This window comes from Zosterops lateralis, assembly GCF_965231275.1.
Source record: "Zosterops lateralis genome assembly, chromosome: 1".
NCBI classification, from domain to species: domain Eukaryota; kingdom Metazoa; phylum Chordata; class Aves; order Passeriformes; family Zosteropidae; genus Zosterops; species Zosterops lateralis.
The window spans coordinates 99,689,997-99,709,587 of NC_139762.1; the positions used below are offsets into that span (position 1 = coordinate 99,689,997).

The 19,591-nt window shown below is 36.0% G+C and overlaps 1 protein-coding gene across 1 annotated transcript in view; it reads right to left on the reverse strand.

The window, feature by feature from the left end:
* The window catches only part of CEP192 (centrosomal protein 192), a gene marked incomplete at its 5' end in the record, with an annotated part of 58,528 nt that overhangs the window by 18,688 nt on the left and 20,249 nt on the right, over positions 1-19,591 (reverse strand). The window contains 15 exons of the mRNA XM_083859023.1: positions 10-151; positions 1,326-1,435; positions 6,122-6,231; positions 6,447-6,707; positions 7,238-7,414; positions 8,123-8,213; positions 9,954-10,139; positions 11,654-11,769; positions 12,587-12,682; positions 12,815-12,954; positions 13,606-13,669; positions 13,865-13,999; positions 14,950-15,075; positions 16,511-16,741; positions 18,346-18,494. Coding sequence (XP_083715149.1) covers positions 10-151; positions 1,326-1,435; positions 6,122-6,231; positions 6,447-6,707; positions 7,238-7,414; positions 8,123-8,213; positions 9,954-10,139; positions 11,654-11,769; positions 12,587-12,682; positions 12,815-12,954; positions 13,606-13,669; positions 13,865-13,999; positions 14,950-15,075; positions 16,511-16,741; positions 18,346-18,494 — 2,134 coding nt within the window. The remainder of the gene's footprint in view (positions 1-9; positions 152-1,325; positions 1,436-6,121; positions 6,232-6,446; positions 6,708-7,237; positions 7,415-8,122; positions 8,214-9,953; positions 10,140-11,653; positions 11,770-12,586; positions 12,683-12,814; positions 12,955-13,605; positions 13,670-13,864; positions 14,000-14,949; positions 15,076-16,510; positions 16,742-18,345; positions 18,495-19,591) is intronic.

Below are 19,591 nucleotides of genomic sequence, written 5' to 3' on the forward strand. Positions count from 1 at the left end.
TTTCAGTACCTGTCCAATTCCAAATGGGTTCCAGGAGACTGCTGAAAGCCATCCTGATCACAAGAGGAATATCCAACCACAGAAAGGAGAACCTTTTCCATATTTGCATAGAAAAGACGGATATCATTTGTCTCTTGTGGGACATCACATACTAAAAATGAGAGTAACAGAGAAATTCTAGTAAGAAGAATTCTATAATACTCAGAAATTACATCTCAGAGATTTAAGACATAGACCTAGTTAATAATCCATCAGCTAAGAAAGCCTAGATCATTCCAAAACTACTTTCTGCACGTTTAGTTATCAGGCATAGCTCAACACTAACATACAACATATAAATCTGAATACACACCAATTCAAAAATACCCTAAATATTACATATAAAAAAAAAACATATCACATCATTTCCACCTTTATACAAATGCTATATACCAATTTGATTCTATGCCAAATTAGAGTTGGGTTTTACTTTTTTCTCCAACACTGGCTTAACACCTTCAAAGGAAACTCCAGAACCCAAGTATCTGATGTTCACTAGGATTTTACCCCAACTAAGATGAATGATGAAAAAAACCCTTTACTTTTCCAAGTAAAGACAATATACAATTCACAGGGAAAGAAACAGATCACATTTATTCAGGTACAGTAGCCTTAGAACAGTAAGTTATTCCATATGGGAATATAATTAATTACCTCAAGAACAGGGTTTGACAGTAAATTTGTTCATGACACTTATGAGATTGAACAGTTGAGGGGTGTGCTTTAAGAAACCCTTTACAACATATTGTATTCTTATTAGTGCATTCCTTATTAAAAAGCACAAGGAAAGAACTATTAAATTTAGGAAGGAAAATAAATATATATTTTGGTGTCAGTCAAGTTGTCTGCCTCTCAGTTTTCAAATGTATCTGTGTACAACAAACTGAGTCTCTCTCAATAGTTAATAAGGCAAATACTTTCCAAATAAACTCAGGATTTTTAATGCTATAATATTTACAGACTAGGGTTTCATGTTGCTAGGAGAAAAGTAAAAAAAATCATTTAACTAAATAGAAACTGAATGAAAAAAGGCAAATTCTCTTGTGATGGGTTGACCCTGGCTGGATGCCAGCTGCCCACCAAAGCCATTCTATCACATTCCTCCTCAGCTGGACTGGGGAAAGAAAAAGAACAAAGCTTTGCCCAATACAACTGGCCAAATTCAGAATTTTTCTTCTACATTTATTAAAAAAATAGCAAAACAGTAACTAGGATTCAAGCCAAAAGCACATTTGCCACATAAAAACAAGTATTACATTTTTTCTTTCAAGAAGTTGTAGTCTTACCTTCTGTCACAAGCTGCTCCCCTGGAAATTCTTCATCAAATACAGCATTTCTCAATAAGTTGTTTTCTGGTACTATGCGTTTTTCTACCTCAGGTTTATGCACCACAGCTCTGTTAGAGATAAACAGGAGTCATTAAATTAAACAAAATACCAGAAACAACAAATTGAAAAGATTGATAAGAATCATAAGAATCCATCATAATTTTCACTTCATCATTTTGATTTATTAAAAAACTATGGACATTGATCTAATACCAATATCCAACTATGACGGACAAAGACTCTCTAACAGTTTAAAGTTAGAAAGTGTATGTTTATTACAACGCAGGGCAGCATGTGGGATAGCTCCCAGAAACACACGCGCAATTTACAGATCATCACAGGGCCTTTTATCTACAGGAGTATTGAATACACAAACTACAAATGCATATTCATAGCTCTGATACCTCCCATTCCCCGCTTCGTATGGTAATTAGCCCAAAAAGCCATCAAGCATGCGTAGTTTGTTCTTTGAAATGGGTCGGTGGTCTTTTTAATGGGGTGGGGTCCCAAAATGATGAAGTAAGATTGTCTTCCTCAGCTCTGACTTTTTAACCTTTAGTGTTCGTGACAGCTAAATCCTGTTTTTCCCAGGACTGTTTGATTTATGATTGTATTGTGTTCATAGGGCCTATTGATTATTCAGGATGCAGAAGCTCTAGTTTGACAGTTCTCATGATTTATCAGTTCCTTATCAGTTCCTTCAGTCTGGCTTCTGTTAGCAAAAGGGAAGTCCTGGCTACATTATCTCAGCACTATCTATTTTGACTACAGTCTTCAATGCCTCATTTTCCCCACTTCTCTTTTTAAAGTGAGTAAATTCTTTTACTCAAAAGAGTCTTTCTCATCAATCCAATCTGTACAGCTAGTGTCTCTTAAGACCAAGCCATACGCTTTTGATAATGAAGTTAAGGCTGCTATTCGTTGTAGCATCCTTCAGTTCCAAGCAAGCATCACAACAGATAAAACTAAACTTATACTAACCAAAATAAGCAACACAACTATAGGGTGGACTAAGGCATTTAGTATACCAGTTGCTGCTGGAGACCACCCAAAAGCACATCCCACCAGTGATGGGACAGATGCTCCTCAAGCCTCTTAAATACTCCTTTGATGGTTTCTGTGTCATAGCGAATTGTAATTAATGTCCTTCTTCCCTCTTCTTTAATTTCCTTTAAGATTTCTTTCACTCTGGGATGTTCCTATGGGTACAGGCAGTATCTTACAGGAGCCTGATAGGAAAAATCACATCCCTTAATTCTAACAAAATTGCAAACACACAAATTGAATTGGGTTAATGCAGCATGCTATCTTTGGACAGACACAACCTTGCCCTGTATACACCAGTGAAGTTTTCTGTTTGTCTCAAAGTGACAGATCCTAACTGTCTTCTTGCAGTACAGGGCTCTAGATTAACAGTTCCTTCAATTTCTTGTGCTCACATTCGGTGTTCAGAAGGGTACAATACAGTTCCCTCATGATTTAATCTTTAGGGGACTATTGGCATGTATAGTTACAACAAAGGCTGCCACTGTACTAGTCACAGGGTTATAGGTGAAATACTCCCAACCCTGTTCCTAGCACCCCAGTGAGAGATCTCTAGATGGCACCTAGGGATCACAGCCTTTCTATTACAGGTATTTGAGTCATACTCTTTTATTGCACACCCCTCTATTTTGAGTCTAAATGGAGGACATTTCCTTCCCATAACCCTTAGCATCTTATTTAAAGCCTTACGAGAGTAAGCATCATAAGCTTTTCTTTGGCACCTGTTTATCTCAGTCACATTGTACCTACGCAGTATTGCATTGACCCTTGTTATGGTTAAGCTTATTACAGCAATAATTACAACTTTCCACATAGTGTCTATAATAACTATTCCCCAATTTAAACTTCAATGGTTTGTAAAAGTAAGCCTTTTTTAGGTTGGACAGCCGCTTCTTTTACTATTACATAGTTACTGGTTACAGGTGTTAGGGTTTTATTGCCCCGGTGTCTTATCAAGAATTTTATTTCTTTTTTTTTTTTTTCTGTTACGGCATCAAGCAGCAATTGGGATCTGGTAAATGCTGCTTGATTACAAACTTCATTTTCTTAGCAACCCCTATTGGATCACTTCAATAGCCTTTAGCACGCTTTTTCCAAATCTCTAAATCACTCTCCATCAGAGGTACTTAAAAGAAAAACCCCATACAATTGCCTAGACACTTAATCCAAATTACTGGTTATTAATTTTTAGGGTTTCTGAAATTCCGTTTCCGGGCAGGGGAACTCTTTGAACCAGCTTTTCAATTCTTGTTCCTTCTATTCTTAGAACAAAAAGTTAGCAATATGTATTCTTTAAAACAAGGCTCGAAGCACCAGCTGTTGAAGAAAGAATTTGTGTTTACATAAAAAAGGAAAAATTCTTTTTATTTAAAAGAAAAAAACCACCATTCCCCACTTCGTATGGTAATTAGCCCAAAAAGCCATCAAGCATGCGTAGTTTGTTCTTTGAAATGGGTCGGTGGTCTTTTTAATGGGGTGGGGTCCCAAAATGATGAAGTAAGATTGTCTTCCTCAGCTCTGACTTTTTAACCTTTAGTGTTCGTGACAGCTAAATCCTGTTTTTCCCAGGACTGTTTGATTTATGATTGTATTGTGTTCATAGGGCCTATTGATTATTCAGGATGCAGAAGCTCTAGTTTGACAGTTCTCATGATTTATCAGTTCCTTATCAGTTCCTTCAGTCTGGCTTCTGTTAGCAAAAGGGAAGTCCTAGCTACATTATCTCAGCACTATCTTTTTTGACTACAGTCTTCAATGCCTCAATTTCTTGACTACACCAAGCCCAAGCATTCATTTAAAACTGAAATCTTTTCACAGTCTTAAAATGGTTAAAGAAATACCTACTCTATTGCTGCAGAGTAAAAGGAAACACTGAAATAATGGTTACCATATGTTTGTCTTCCCATACTTGTTCTCTGCTGTCAGTCACACCTACCTAGATTTTTGATAAGTACATCAGGCATCTGAGTGATGTTTCAATCACCACAGGAAGCAGGAGAATGCTATTTTGGTTACAAGTGAAAGCCTTTTGAGAGGAAAAATTGACTAGTCAATGTCAGAGTTGGCAGCAGGTGCCAGCCAACAGCAGGAACACAGAGCCAAGGAGCATGACTGCCAACAGAAGAGAAAAGACTGGGAGGCACAGGGATATAAATATTCCTAGGAAAAATGGGAAGCTACAGGTCAGCAAGAGGAAGTCTGGCACTCAGGTAAGGTCAGAGGAGGAAAAAATACCTGAGCACTGCTAACTCTCAGGTCTAAGCTACTTATTGGGCTGCTGATTGTTTTTAATTTTGGAGTAAGGGACTTGGGGCACAAGTTGGCAGATGAGGCAGAGTACTCATTTTACATTCCTGCCTTAAGTCCTAAATCAAGTTCTCATTCTAGCGCACAATTATAGAATGGGGTTGGACTGACTTAGAGAACTCGGTCATTGCAAGAAATACACATCTCTTTCAAGTTACCATGAGAGATTTCAGAGAACCTCCCACCAGGAAACAACCAGCTAGATCACTATTTTCAAGAACAATATTCCAGTCTGCTGACTAATAAAATCAACAAGTCATTTTGCATACATATCAACACCCAGAATCTAAATTTTAAAAGTTTCCAATAATACCTATGTAGTTGTATTGAGCTTCTAGGTGGGTGTTCTGTTGATCTGTAGACCAAAACTGTTCCCTAAGTACTTCAGCCCTTTAGGGAGGATTTCAAGATAGTGAGCATTGCCTCATACAAAACAATTCATACAAAAAATCAGGAACAAGCATCTCTAAGATATCTAAAATAATCCAGTTTCCCATCAAGGCCAGGAACTCAGCTATTCCATGAACTTTTTATTCAAAGTCATGCAGTTAAATTCAGTTGCTTTTCACACTTCATTTGAATAAGAATATCCACGACTTCCACACATTGTCAGGCAATGATATTTAAAAGCAATAATGAAATAATGCTGTTTTGAAGTTCTGCACTGAATTATGATCATCAGCAGCGTAGTGCTTTACCTAGCCTGAATATTCTGCATTCCACTATACCCCATGGACAGCACAAGTCACAAGTGCTACTTATGTCACTGAAAGCAGAGTATGCCATTTCTGTGCATTTGAGTTACAGAAAATGAAATGCAGAATAACACAGCCACTATTTAAGATCAGCAAGGTATTCTCAAGAAGTTTCCTTAATGTGTCATGAGCATATCTAAATGTTATTTTTCTCATATACACATCTACTCAAGCACATTCTTTGTCAACAGAAACCAAGCCAACAACAAACCAAGACATGAACCTTGCTTGGAACTCAATAGTCCTGGATTTCAATACTATTCTTTTCATGAGCCTTTTCTTTAAAAATTGAAGTTGCATGCACATAAGAAAGAGAGATACAAAGACAGAACACAGATCTCTTTCTATACAAAAAAGCAAGCATTTCCCCAAAACCCAACACACTTTAATTTAAGAAAGCTAAAATAGAACTAAATCCTTAACTAGGGCTGTAGCTACAGTATGTAAGCAAAGCCATAAATGAACAAACTCCCATCAACAACTCACAGATGCAAGGTTTAATAGATCTCTACACATCATCATCAGCATCTTTTAGTTCGTTCTTGCTCATTTTGGAAGTATGTTAAAATCATACTTGTGGCAGCACATACCCCAAGCTTTAACTTCTTATTAAACACTTGTCTCTTACAATAGTGAAGCATGTCTTACCTGCGATACTGCTGCCTAAAAACTTCATCTCCCCAAAAAAAACATACTGTTGATACCAACATGCTTGGATGGAAGTTCTTTGCTTCTGGATTCCATGTCACAGTAATCACCTGATAAAATAAACAGACAACATACTGAGGGAAAAGAAAAATCTTATTGTTTGTATTAACATTTGGAATATGAGTCAACAGATTACTACAATACAAATGAAACAGGACATAACAAAAATTAGGTGAGATTTTAATAAAGAACTAGTAAGACATTTTCATTGATGACATTTAATTTAAATGCATAAAATTTACTCAGAAAAAAGCACTGTACTTACCTCATGTGCTCCTTCTCTTAGTACAAACTTCTCTGGAGACAGTGTCATAACCCGAGGATCCATCACTGTTTTTGTCTGCAGGTCTCCCAAGCACAGGGCTTTAACATAGGCAGCCCGGGAACCTGTGTTTCTCACGTGGAAGGAAGCTTGCTGTAATCTTGCAGACAATGACCCTTCCAGTGTAACCATGAAGCTATCTGACAATTTTTTAACATTTTCTAAAATTATATTGCTTTTTCCTCCATATCCAGATAATGGTATCTGGAAGAGAAAAAAACCCCACCATCAAAAAAACAGTACTTCTCATGAAAAAAACTTCTTAGTAAAAAAATTATTATGTTCAACTATAGTAAACTATATAAAGAGTGACAGAAAAACAAATGAAAATGTTAAAAATGTGAACTGAAAAGCCCTTGCTTTAGAAGAAATAGAAAAACCTAAGTTGACTCAATCATTTTCAAGTTCTACCTCCAAGTTTCTTTAAGACCTACCTATAGAACAAGACAAGTTCAGATTTTTTAACACCTTTAGAGTTAAAATCTTGGGCTACTTTTATTATAGTACATAAAATATTTCATCCCTCACAAAGAAAAGAACTGCATGCAAAATTGATACTAATGTTCAAAGGGTAAAATTTAGCACCCCTATGACTTTACCAAGTATACAGATACCCATAATATGTATCTTGAATTTTCAGGTTTTTGACAGAAACAGCTGTTCAGTGCTAGATTTTCAATAATTACAAAAAAAATTACATTTAAAATTATTAGAAGTTATGTTGGGACTCTTACAGTAAACTTAATTCCTGGCTTTGATCGAATCCCCAGGTGTTTGATCTCCAGCTTTGCAAAGCAGCAGGTTACTCGTGTGGGTGTAAAGATCAGGTAGATGGTGGCGTCCTCTTTGGGACGCATTTTGAGTTCCCAGTTACTGGTTAAACGTTCTTCTGATCCAAATATACTTTGCAGCTAGAAAAGCAAAGACATCAGAACTGAGTGACTATAATAGGAAAAAAACAAAGCAGTAAAACCTGCCACACTTGGAAGGAAGAATTAGCTTCTCTGAACTCCACATTAACTTCTTTGATAGCGGTATATTTAAAGTTGCAATGCTTAATTTGCAATGAAAAAGACAAAGTCCAAGATAGTTTATATTCCCATAAATGAACATTTTGATGCCTCTCAGTTTAAACAGACTCAATCCCCAACCTGTCAAGGCTGAACTTTACCAGCACTACATTAATTCTCTGTCAGTATAAGATTTTAGATTTAAATAATCTGAACATTTGAGGGGAAAAGGGGATATAAGTCAATGCAGGTTACATAACAAAAAGATCTTTTAGCCAGGGCAATTCCAAAAGACTAATTCCAGTTTTTCTATTCTCATCTTGACTCCCTCCTCCAAGTAGGGCCACTGATGGATCATCCCACCAAGTACTGACTCTGTTGTGATGCAGCAGCTTGGAGAACTGTAAACTGAGCTCCAGTTTGCTGCAGCACTCCTATTTCAGCAGCTCCTGAGGATGCCAGTATAGCTTAAGCTCTGCTACCACACTCATCTTTGCAGTCTCAAAACAAATAAACAGCCTGCTAACACTTCAGGGCAAAACCATTTTCATTATAAACATAGCCTGGTAACTGTCATAACCACTAAAGAGAAACTTTAATGACAGCCACCTGAAAGGAGTCTTGATCCTGGCCTCTTATCAACAATCTTAAATGCTGGGTCGCAGATGGAGAGTCATTTCTTAGGATTAACTTCTTCTGTCTGAAAAATATGTTTGGTTAGATTTTACAGCAAATACAAATTAACTGCATAGATTAACTCATGGAAACAATGGAACTGAGACAGTCAATTTTGAAGTAATTTAATGGAAAAAATTACCTCTTGGAACAATAGAGTATGTTAAATAGAAAGTTATTTCTGTTTTGTCAAACTTACACCTCCAACCCTGTCAGACACCACAACACACAAATACTCATATAGCAAAACAATCCCCAAATATACATATGTATATTTTAAAAAAATAATTATATATATATATATATAGCTTTTCTGAAGTTCAAATACTGTACTTAACAGCCTGAACCTTAAAATCAACAAGTATTGTATCAATACAAAACTCCTTAAAAATCCTCACTGCAGGACAGTTATAATCAGATTATCCAGAGGCACTTAGTTATGCAGAAGCAAAGTCTTGTGAGTAGTCTGGCCCAGATTCACTGGAACAGTTGCAAAGAACTAAATTCAGGATAACTTTTCCTTTTCATGTACTTCTCAATGTAATAGCAACACAGAAAGGTCACTTGACAGAATCAGGTTGGCCAAATTTATTTTTTTTTCACTGTGATCCATCCTAGCATTGACCAGGCTTCTGGTACTCAGAGCTTTCCTCAGCAGAGGTAAGAAACATCTCCAGCAAGACCAAGTGCCTTTGTCATTTGAGTCAAAAAACACCGAGAGATGAATTTGACAAGCCCTGAAACTGCGACAATGTAAGAGAATAGATCCTGCAGCTGGAATAAAAGAGGAGGATAGAGAGAGGAAAACCTCTCTCTATCAACACTGGCAGATACTCTTTTGTACTCTGTTGAAACAAAATTACAGAAATAATTTCAGCCTCCTAAAACCAAGGGTTCATTAAAACTGTTTTACAGGAGGAATAGCAAATAAAAAGACAGCAACATACAGGAAAGAAGCAACAATTCCCAAACACCAAATAACCAAAATTACTGTTAGAAACACACTACCTTAATAAATCAGAAAAACAGAAATGCAGCTATCAGAAACAGTTCTTGGCTTGATTTTAAACCACCAGGAACATCATTAGATTCCTCAAAAAGTTCAGTATCAATCAACAGTGGATTAGTCCTTCAAGTAATAATTACTGTAAGTTCAGAGATCTGCAAAACTTGCAGACTTTACATATAAACATATATCTTAACAATTATGAACAGTTTCACTAAAGCATAAAATACCAAACCTGTAAACTTGAAACTAAAAAAGTGTGAACAAGAAGTAGTCTGAAGGATAAAGTAATTCATAATTAGGGGCAAAACAGATTCTCCATCACTAATAAGTTTTAACACTGAAACACATTCAAATCAATTAAGGGATGTTCAACAGTTTATGCTATTCAGATGGTCAAATTACATTACACAGACTGGATAATAGCATAGTTAATCTCTAGAAAGAGAGAGGTATCAAAATAACTAAAAGAATTTTTCTATCAACTTAATTGAAAAATACTTTTCTCCTAATTTCTACTTGCATGACATATTAAATGTAGAGAACCAGATATTCTAATCATAACTGAGGAGTCTTCGAGAATACAAAAAGCTCAAACAAGATCAGTTTGTTTCCAAAACTTTCTTGCACAAGAAAAAGAATTGTAATATACTACTTCTTTCACTGCAAATTATCAATGTGAATAGGAAATTTTACTTCAAATAAGTGCAATATAAAATACTTATATTCCCTATGAAGAACTGTCCAACTTATACTTACACGGACAATCCAAGTGTTACTGCTCCCCAGGCAACAAACTGCTTGTTGGAGAGGATGGGTGGAATGTCTAAGCCCCCAGCAGCTGTAGACACAGGTCTGTTGTTCCCCATGTCTGTGTTTTCTACCTCACCTTTTAGCATCACTTCCAACTGAGGCCCAGATGGCAGCACGAGGATTTTCAAAACACTTAAAAAAAAAAAAAAATTAAATCCCACAACAGAACAAGATTAGCTGATGAAATCAAAACATAACTGAAACGGTATTATATAGAAATTTTTAAAACTACCTTCTTGAGGGGTAAATATAAATACTTCTTTTTGTTTTATGACAAAGGCCAGCTTCAGGCATAGCCCTAAATTTAAATCCTTTGGGCTGTAAAATACACAGGCTACATGTACCTTACAGAGACTTCAAGTATTCGTCTGGAAATGATTCAGATAAATATTTCAGAGATGACAGCTCAGCAAAATATTTTTGTCCATACTATTTTCTAATTATTTTGACTGACTAATTTTAGAAAGAAACAAAGTTTGGTTGTAGATTAAAGAGACGCTTTTTGAATGCCATGAGGAACTTAACTGAATTTTTACAGGTGTGAGATATCCAGGAGCACCAAGGAAGGAAATCTAGCTTTTAAATAATAGCCTGAATTATTTGCTATAGCACAGACAGACTTTAAGTCAAGAAAAAAGCTTCAAGAACCTCCATTCTAGCTGTCAGTGAATCCCTATGATGCCTGCTGACAAAGCCCTGAATCCCATCAGCAGGAAACATGGACCCTCCTTACTGCCACAATTAGTTTATTAGTCTTTTGGCAGCACTTCGACACTACAAAGTTTCCAATCCTGAGTACCTCAAGCCTGTAAAAATTCAACCTATCCAATAGGATCTTACTGTCACTAGCACAGAACTTCTCATTGTTTAATTTAAACGCACTGGGGAGGCCTGGTTAAGCTTGCTAGTGAAGTTGAGCACATTTTGAAGATACCCCTTTGTCCATCCTTGCTCTATAACAGCAGAGAGTGGAAATCATGTAACAAGAGAGGAAAGGCTGGTCTGGAGAAATGAGTCAGACCCCTGTCATTGCCAAAAACTCTCACATGATATCCTAATTGTCACTTCACCAATCAAGTTTGTTTTCCAGAATGAAGTTCAACAGATGCTAATGAGCAAAACTATGACTGCTACTTCCATCTGCAAAAGGAACTGTACATTAGTGCTGTATAGAACAAAGCTCTATCTGATTACAGCAGACAAATGAATACTTATGATCCTGATCCATTCTTGAGTTTTTTTACATATAAAATAGAAACAACATTCCCCTTGCCTCAGCAAAGAGAGAAAGAGGGAAGCAACCAAAATGGCTGCTGAAGGTAAGTATTCTGAAGCTTTATTGTCCTTTGGAAATAACTACCATATAGAGCCCCTCAGGACTTATAGCATTTATTTATACTAAACAAGTCTTAGAATATTTCTTGATGGGAAATATTATCTATTCATTCTGCTATACATACCTGAAGAGGCAGATAATCAATAGAAAAGGTGGACCTTAACAAAAATCCTTTTGTAATGGATGAGAACTCTCACGAAAACAACTGAAGACAAAGACTCTCATACGGGTAAAACTTTCTATTTGTTCTTTACCTTAAGGTCAAAAGTAGTTCAGTTTAACACATGCAGCACAAAATCAGTTACATTACCTTTCTGTAGTTGTTGTGCTTTTTGGAAAATAATTGACAGTCATTATATGTCTTTCTCCAGGATAAACAAAAAGGTCCTCAGGTTCAACAGCAAAGCAGCTGTCCTGATCTGATGTCTGAAAGCAGGCAAGGGCAAAAGGGAGGGTTAGTTATCTATTTTAAGGGATTAAATGTTTTTACAACAAGTAATACAGTCTGGTTGTGCACCTATTGTACATGCAGTTCAGACAATCTGAATACACCTGGAGTCCTCAAAACTTTATCAATTAGCACCCAATATCAGCACTTAATGTGGCATTTGTGACAGTAATCATATATCCTGTTTCCTTGGCCTCTGATCCTAGAAAAGATGGGCTAACAAACCTCTTTTTGTAAAATGGAATCCTTCTCAACAGCTCCTTCTGTTGACTTTGAAATGCAAGTTTCAAATGTGTTCAGTTATCTTTTACTCTGGAACCATATTTTCCACTGTTTCTCAAAAATGTCAAGTAAAGACATTGCATATCTGAAAAGAACTCACTTTGAGTTGGCAAGACGTACACTAAAACCTAATGCAGTTTTTTTGTTAGAAAATACAGATGTTTCCCAATGCTAAGTAATCTTTGCCTTAAGCAGGCTTTACCAGCTAACACCTGCTGTGCAGCACAGGCTTCACTACTTGTACATATAACAAATCTTTTAGATAAAATTTAGTAAAAATCATAAAGGTATGTTTGTTATGAAAAATAAAACTGAAGTTGAGCAAAAGAACATTGATATGCTTTTTCGAAAAAAGTAAGCTAATCTCTTTGACATCTTTCATTCCCTTTACATAAACTTGTAAAGCTTTTGTCAAACCACAAAGCTGAGCTAAAATCCCAAGGCTCAGTTCTAGCTTCAATACAATATGAACATCACAAAAATCATGATTTCAGGAGGGAAAAGCCAACCTACCTTAACTTTCAAATGTACACTAATGTTTCCAGCATTTTCCAATGGCAGCTTCTGCCTGACTCTTAAACCCACACTAGTAGAAGACAGATGTATTTTCTGTAAAAATTAAATAAGTGTATGTTTGTATATATACATACATAATAAAACCAAATATTACAAAAGCAGGAGGTTAGGAGAGGGAAACTGTTCTTGAAATACAGTTTGTAAATATAGGTTTGTAACACAAACCTGGAACTGACTTGGAATATGTATCTTTGCTGTTCCAGCTCTTGCTCTGAGAGAAATACTTTTAATTACAGTGCTAGGTCCTGGACTATCCACTTCCACATCCACTCTTGCCAGGAATTCCTCTGCTGAACCCAAGGAATCTAGGAACAATTTCATGAGTAGCAAAAGCAAGCAAGTCTGCCAACAGCAAAGGCCATTCCTATGGATGTATATATCTCACTTCAGCTACTCTTCAATCTTACCATATTCATGCAGTGATAATAACAGAAGCTCTCTCACTACTCCTGCTACACTTTTTTCCTCTCTTGAAGTCTCACAGGACCTTATTTAAGAGTTTTACCTTTTTGTTAAATGTGACTGAACAAACAAAAACCCCCATCCTACCACACCAGCCAAACCAGTTGATATATGTACTATTTTCTATTCAGGAAACCAGAACAATTCAGAGGTTTCTTCAGATTTATTATCTATTTTGCAATTGATGCAATGTTTTCTTAAGTGGTGGTTTAATTCCGTCATTAAAACAAGTTAACAGAAATTCCAAGCATCTTGCAGTACAAACTTTATACAGCTTCACACTTAAGTAAAAATGTCCCTGGTAATATATAAAGGATTAAGATATAGGGGTATTCTGCCTCCTACAGTTACTAAAAATAAATATGATACCTGAAATATTAGTGCACACAAACCAAACAAGGTTTCAGGTTTGCAGCCTGTTCCTGCAATTCTAACACATGTATACATTAAAAGTCAAATCAGTTTCAGCTGAAATGAAAATCAAGTTACTTTACCTGAAGAAGAAATTTGTTTCTTAGGTGCATGGAACAGAACCCAAACTGTTAAAGCTTCAGGATCCTGAAAAAGAAATGGGTTGACTCACCTTACGGAAGGGAGAAAATTATGAAGAGGAGAAAACAAACAAAACAACCACAAAACCTAAACATGCAAAAGGTGCACTGCCCAAAGCTCATTACTGTGAACTCACACATTCAGCACTTTCATTTCAGACAGCAAGTAAAAAGAAGAATCGGCCAACTACAAACTACTCACTTGCCCATCATAGCTTGCATGTATCACATGATTTAGAACTGATGGAGCTGCTGTCTGAGAAACTGCATCCATTTGTTCATTAGAAGTATTAAAAGGTTCTTTGGAAAAGGTGAAGCACCGCCAGGCTACTGCATTCTATAAAAAAAAGGAAGTATTACAAGCATTAAATCTCTTATCATCACAAAGAGCAATGCTGACAAAGCTGAGAAATGCAAGACAAGTTTTGAATGATTCAAGTAGTTTGGAAAAAATAATCAAAAATTAGGCTGTAGTTTTGGTAAGCATATGATAGCCCAGCTATAGGAAATCCTTGCGCAGCAAAAGGGGACAACCAGAATCTGGTTAGTTTATGGCTTCAAGAAGTTTGGCTATTCAAGACCAAACATCACTAGTCCCCAAGACAACCCCATCCACCTTAACGTAAGGCTAGTCCTTTCTTGTTTCCCTGCATAAGGACACAAGGCCAGCTCTTCCCACAGCACAAATCAGCTCAGCCTAACCAAAAACATGATAACTGCACTGCCAGAGATGCAGAGAGGACCACACTGTAGCCTCTCAGACAGGCCATTATCTAGCAGGAGACAAAGCAGATAGAGAAGAGTCCCATCCTTGCTCTTGCAGAGGAAGAGAGAGTATGTTAAGCCTTGGCTGCTTGTTTGAACAGTCAGCTCTTCCATTTGAATAGTGGAATGTGTCTTCGGCTTCTCAGAGAGAAGAGAGTTAGCTTCCAGCTTCCTCAGCTTCTCAAAGGGAAAGTTTAGGCAACACAACCCTTTTCCTATCTGCTGCCCGGTGCTATCAAAGCAGATAGGGGGAATTGCATGGCTAAGCCATAAAAAGTAACCAACATGAAACAAAACACCACACACTTATCCCAGAAGCATTTTTGTTGGTACCATTACAGCAGAATCAGATCACCACCCTGCAAAATATATTTATTTGCTGACTAGTAAAAAACTTCTTGGGAACCTTACATCTAGGGTCCAAGACATATTTCTTAATGATATGCAACATAAAGTGTTTAGTTATTAAAATTCAGTATCACAAGATGTTAACTCTCATATATAGAAGTTTACTGTACTTACTGCATTAATAATAAGTCTAATTGGCACAAAAGCATGGGTTTTGTTGATAAGTTTTAGGGGAAGAGCCTTCCAGCTGCCAAAAGGCAAGTCACCAAAATCCAGGCAATCTCCTTTTCCTGTTTCTACCTGATTTGAAAAAAAACAGAACTTAGAAGAAAGGAAAACCTTCAAAACACACTACCCCACGAAAGCACCAGGAAAGAAAGGATGTAACTCGTCTATTCCATCCTCTTAGCTCTATATCCACATACAATTCAAACCCTCCTACCAGAGGTAGGAGTCTCAAGGATCATGTTTTCTTTGATATTAGAATGGGTTACAGTCAATTGGCTATAATCAATTAAGCCTTAATCAATTAAGCCAATCTTAGTGCAATGTTTATCCACCAAAATCCAGCACACAATCAAGTTATTTTGGAAATTCAAATTAAAAGTAAGTTTAAACCATGATTATTGTCAGCAAATAAGAAATGTCTGGTTTAGATAGTTAAAAACTAATTTCAGCAAGTTAGAAGTTAAGAAAATAACTAAGGGGCAGTTAAGTTTGCTAGCTTAAAAACACTTAAGTGTCATGATCTGCAGTAAAATACAGCTTTTATTTGGTACTTTTTCCCATCTCAAGAATGTAACAACATGCAGAGACTGAGCACAGGGTTTAAATTTTACTTAAAGATGACATAAGTTTGAACTGTACACTATGAAGAACATGGAGAATGGACTACATATAAAAGAAAAAAATGCATTAAAAATAAATTAAAACTTACGAAAGAAGCATTAAAAATTATATCCATTCCTGTGCATTCATTACTTCAAAACACAATTAGCCCAAAGGATCTTAAAAGACCACCATAAATAAATTTTAAAAAAAGTTAGCTGTGGCTGATGACTGAAAATTTTAATTTATCAACCATGTCACAGACTACCATGTAGTTTGTTCAGGCACCTCAATAAGTATCATTCTGGAGGATACTTTTTCTGCCTGTCCATACTCTTAAATCTAGAGCCATATGAAGCCAGATTCAATTATTAATGTCTCACTGTCTCCCACTTGGTAGTTCTTCATGGTAAGACACACAACAAAAGCACATTTTACTTTTGATTTTTAATTAGTCCAAAATAAAAAAATATTCTCTACAATCATAAACAAGATAGAGGTAGTAAAACAAAACAGGAAAAAGCTACTTGATGTAAAAAATAAAAAAATCCTTACAATTGGAAATAAATGCTTTTTGTTACATTAAATGCCCAATCCAACACAGCAGATACCTCCTAAGAATCAGATGTTTAAGGTCTTGCCCAGTCTTTTAACAATGAAAAAGTAATGCATTTTAACTTATTCTTTCCACACAGAATCCTTCATTTCCAGGTAGCTGCTTTTCCACAACTGGAACTTCCCAGATAGCAATAACCTTCCCAAAATTTTTCTTATATTCCCACTCAAAACACATGAAATTCCAGATTTCTTTGAGGAACAACCTTGCAATCCTGTTATTTTCCAGTGTCACTAAATTATTCATAAAATCACAACAACAATGAAAGACCCACAATAAGCAGCAACTTACTTCTAAATTAGGATTTTCAGCTACTGCTGTCAGAACTACCCTGCTTGCCAAAGCTTCTGACTGAATGATTGTCTCAGCATCTGCAGAAACTGGCCAGGATGAAACGTTGAGGATAAACTGGAAGATCCCCGAACAGGAAGGCAAGAAAAGTATTTTCAGGTCGTTGGTAGAGTAAGGTCCCACAATGGTTTTGTTCTTGAAAACCAGACATTGGTATTTCACAGGATCCATCTGAAAAACAAAACACCTGTCATTTTCAAACAAGCCTTTTAACAGAAGACATTTCCTTTCCAAATACCACATTTATCTGGCACCACTGTTTAACAGTCATTTTGTATATATTTTTCCTCCATTTAATTAATGCATCTTCATATCCATGGCCCATTTGCATCCTGCTCAACTGCCGGGTTTTTCTTTAAATTTAAACAGAGAAGTCAGCCCTGAAAATTGCTAAAGTTTCTTTCTACCATCTATTGAAAGATTGACACTGGGAAAATTAATAACAAAATCCTGATTTTTGAGAAAGAACAGCAGCATATCTCAGAGCTGACTGAAAAAATACTGGTTTTAATCACACTGTGCAAACAATTGCATATATTTATTCGTAGAAACAACTGTAAAGCAATTTCATTTAAAAAAAAAATCACTCCTTGATACAACAGAATCGCTGGTTACAGGAGCTGCAAAAAAGCCCTATGAAGCTGATTAGAAAATTATGCAACAAATCCTTATTCTTATGAACACACACACACATATATATATACACATGAACACACAGAATTGTGGCTTGATGTTTTTTAAGGAGGAAGCATTCTGAGAAAACAAGATCAAAACCAGAAATCATACTCCTGAAAAGACACATGCTACATCTGCTGGAAGAATATACCTGAGGGATGTGTCAGGATTTCTAAGACTTGTAGGCTGCAATATTTAAAGCAAATCATTGTCTGCTCCTCCTCAGTAACACGGACTATATAAAAACAGCAAGAACCATACTTAAAAAAGAAAAAAGCAATATTTTATACCATCTACAACTGAACTGAACTGTGGACAACACTGCATATTTTCAACAGATTAGCTAGATAAAGAGCAGTCTACCAAAAACTAGTAGGAACAGAAATACCATCGAACTCAAGTTACCAAGTATCAAACTGCCAGAAGCTCAGAGTATCCTATGCTTGTTCTGTTGTTATATTCTTCTTTACTAAGTGTATCCATCAATAAAATAAATTAAATCATTCTGATGAGCCTTCAATCTAACTCAAGTTCTCAATATATTTTACTTCTGGAACTATTAATTTGATAACAGAAGTATGAAGAATTTAACAAAATTGAAGTGCAATACAGCCAATTTATGGCCTAAAAGTTACCTACAATGCACAGAACAACCCATCTAGCTTGAAGTCAGCTCCAAGTATTTCTCATTCTCCACCACTCAAGATCTCCTGATTTCAAGAAAATGAGGAACAAACTGACAAAAATGTTTCAGCAGTGACAGTCTTCAGAATGGATGTTTTCTGACTTAGGATGTTTTCTGACTTTTCTTGCATGCACAAAGGTGGGAATGATTAATCCATGAACTCAAACCTTCCATACTTCATGCACACAATACAATTCTATGGATCAATCACCTCATGTGGCATTTACCTCACAAAGTCTATGGGCTGGAAGAAGTCAGGTGGTCTGGCTAAAGAAAGTAGCATTTGCTTCTGTGCATATTAACTATAAAACAGGGAAAAAAAATCACAAATCTGTAAAGAGGGCCTTAATTTTACATATGATATCTGGTAAGATATATCTGGTATTATTCAGCTTTATTAAAAAAAATCTCTTACCTTTTCCCCATTAACTGAAACACTGAGTATTCCAATGTTGACCTGCAACCACCGGTCAGCCGGATTATAAATACTAAGAATCGTCTGTGATGCAATTCCCAAACAACAGGCATTAGGGAACTTCAGTTCTTCTGGTACTATTATATGTCCTTTGGAAGAAAATATGCTACTATTAGTACTCAGAAGCAAATCAGTACTCAGGCTGCTACCAAGCTTATGAGCTCATGTGACAAAGGCTTCATTATGGCAAGGAAATGTCTGACTCCTACAGTTCTCATAAGAATGTTTTCCACAAGCATTTGAAATGCAAAGCAGATTTGAAATTTTGATAATTTCTAATTTACATCTTAAAGTTCTATTGTCACAAAAATAAATATTTACGGAAACACCACATTCCATACACACCTGATATAAAACACTCAGTAGTCACAATTTAATCAGTACTAGCCCAACTCAGAAAATCTGAACATTACTATTACAAAATCTTGTTAGTATAAATGTAAGTAAGGAGTATTTCACTATTTTAAAATGCACTATTATTTTAAAATGCACTAACAAGATCAATGATTTGGAACGATCAATAAACAAGCTCTAAACTGTCACAGATTCAAATCTTCAACCCCACTAGCTTGTCATTTAGGCTGAAAGAATTAGCCAGAAAAAAAAAAAAAGGTATAGCAAAAAAACAACTAACAAGATTGTAGGTTAAAAGAGGTTTTTAAAATTAAATACAAATTTGTGTGGCTTAGGTTTAGAGTTAAGTCTAGATTCCAAGTAATAGCAGAAAGGACAGAAGAAACTTGGCAGCTTGTCTTCCCCTTCATAACCAGCAAACAACTTCAACTCTCCATGGGGTTCAAACATCTTATGAGCTCTGGCCTTCACTGACTGCTAATATCAAATTAGGCTGGAAATAGAAATGTCCTCTACTTTCCAGATAAAATACAATGGAATTTCAAGACCATGACTTGTCTTGCCTAGTTTGAACTGCAGCTAGGATTTCTCTTCCTCCTATGAAAAAGGTAGTTCCAGATCCTTTACACAAACACAAAACTACTTAATATGGAAGAATGCTGAAATTCTTCTAAATGATGAGAAATGTTTTTAAGACCATTAGGGGAACCATAAGAACAGACACTGAATTCAGAGAACAACATTAAACAAGGAAAACTAGCAATAGGGTTTGCATCAATAATAATTGCAGTTACACTTAGTACCATCTTGATTTTATTTACTATAACATAAG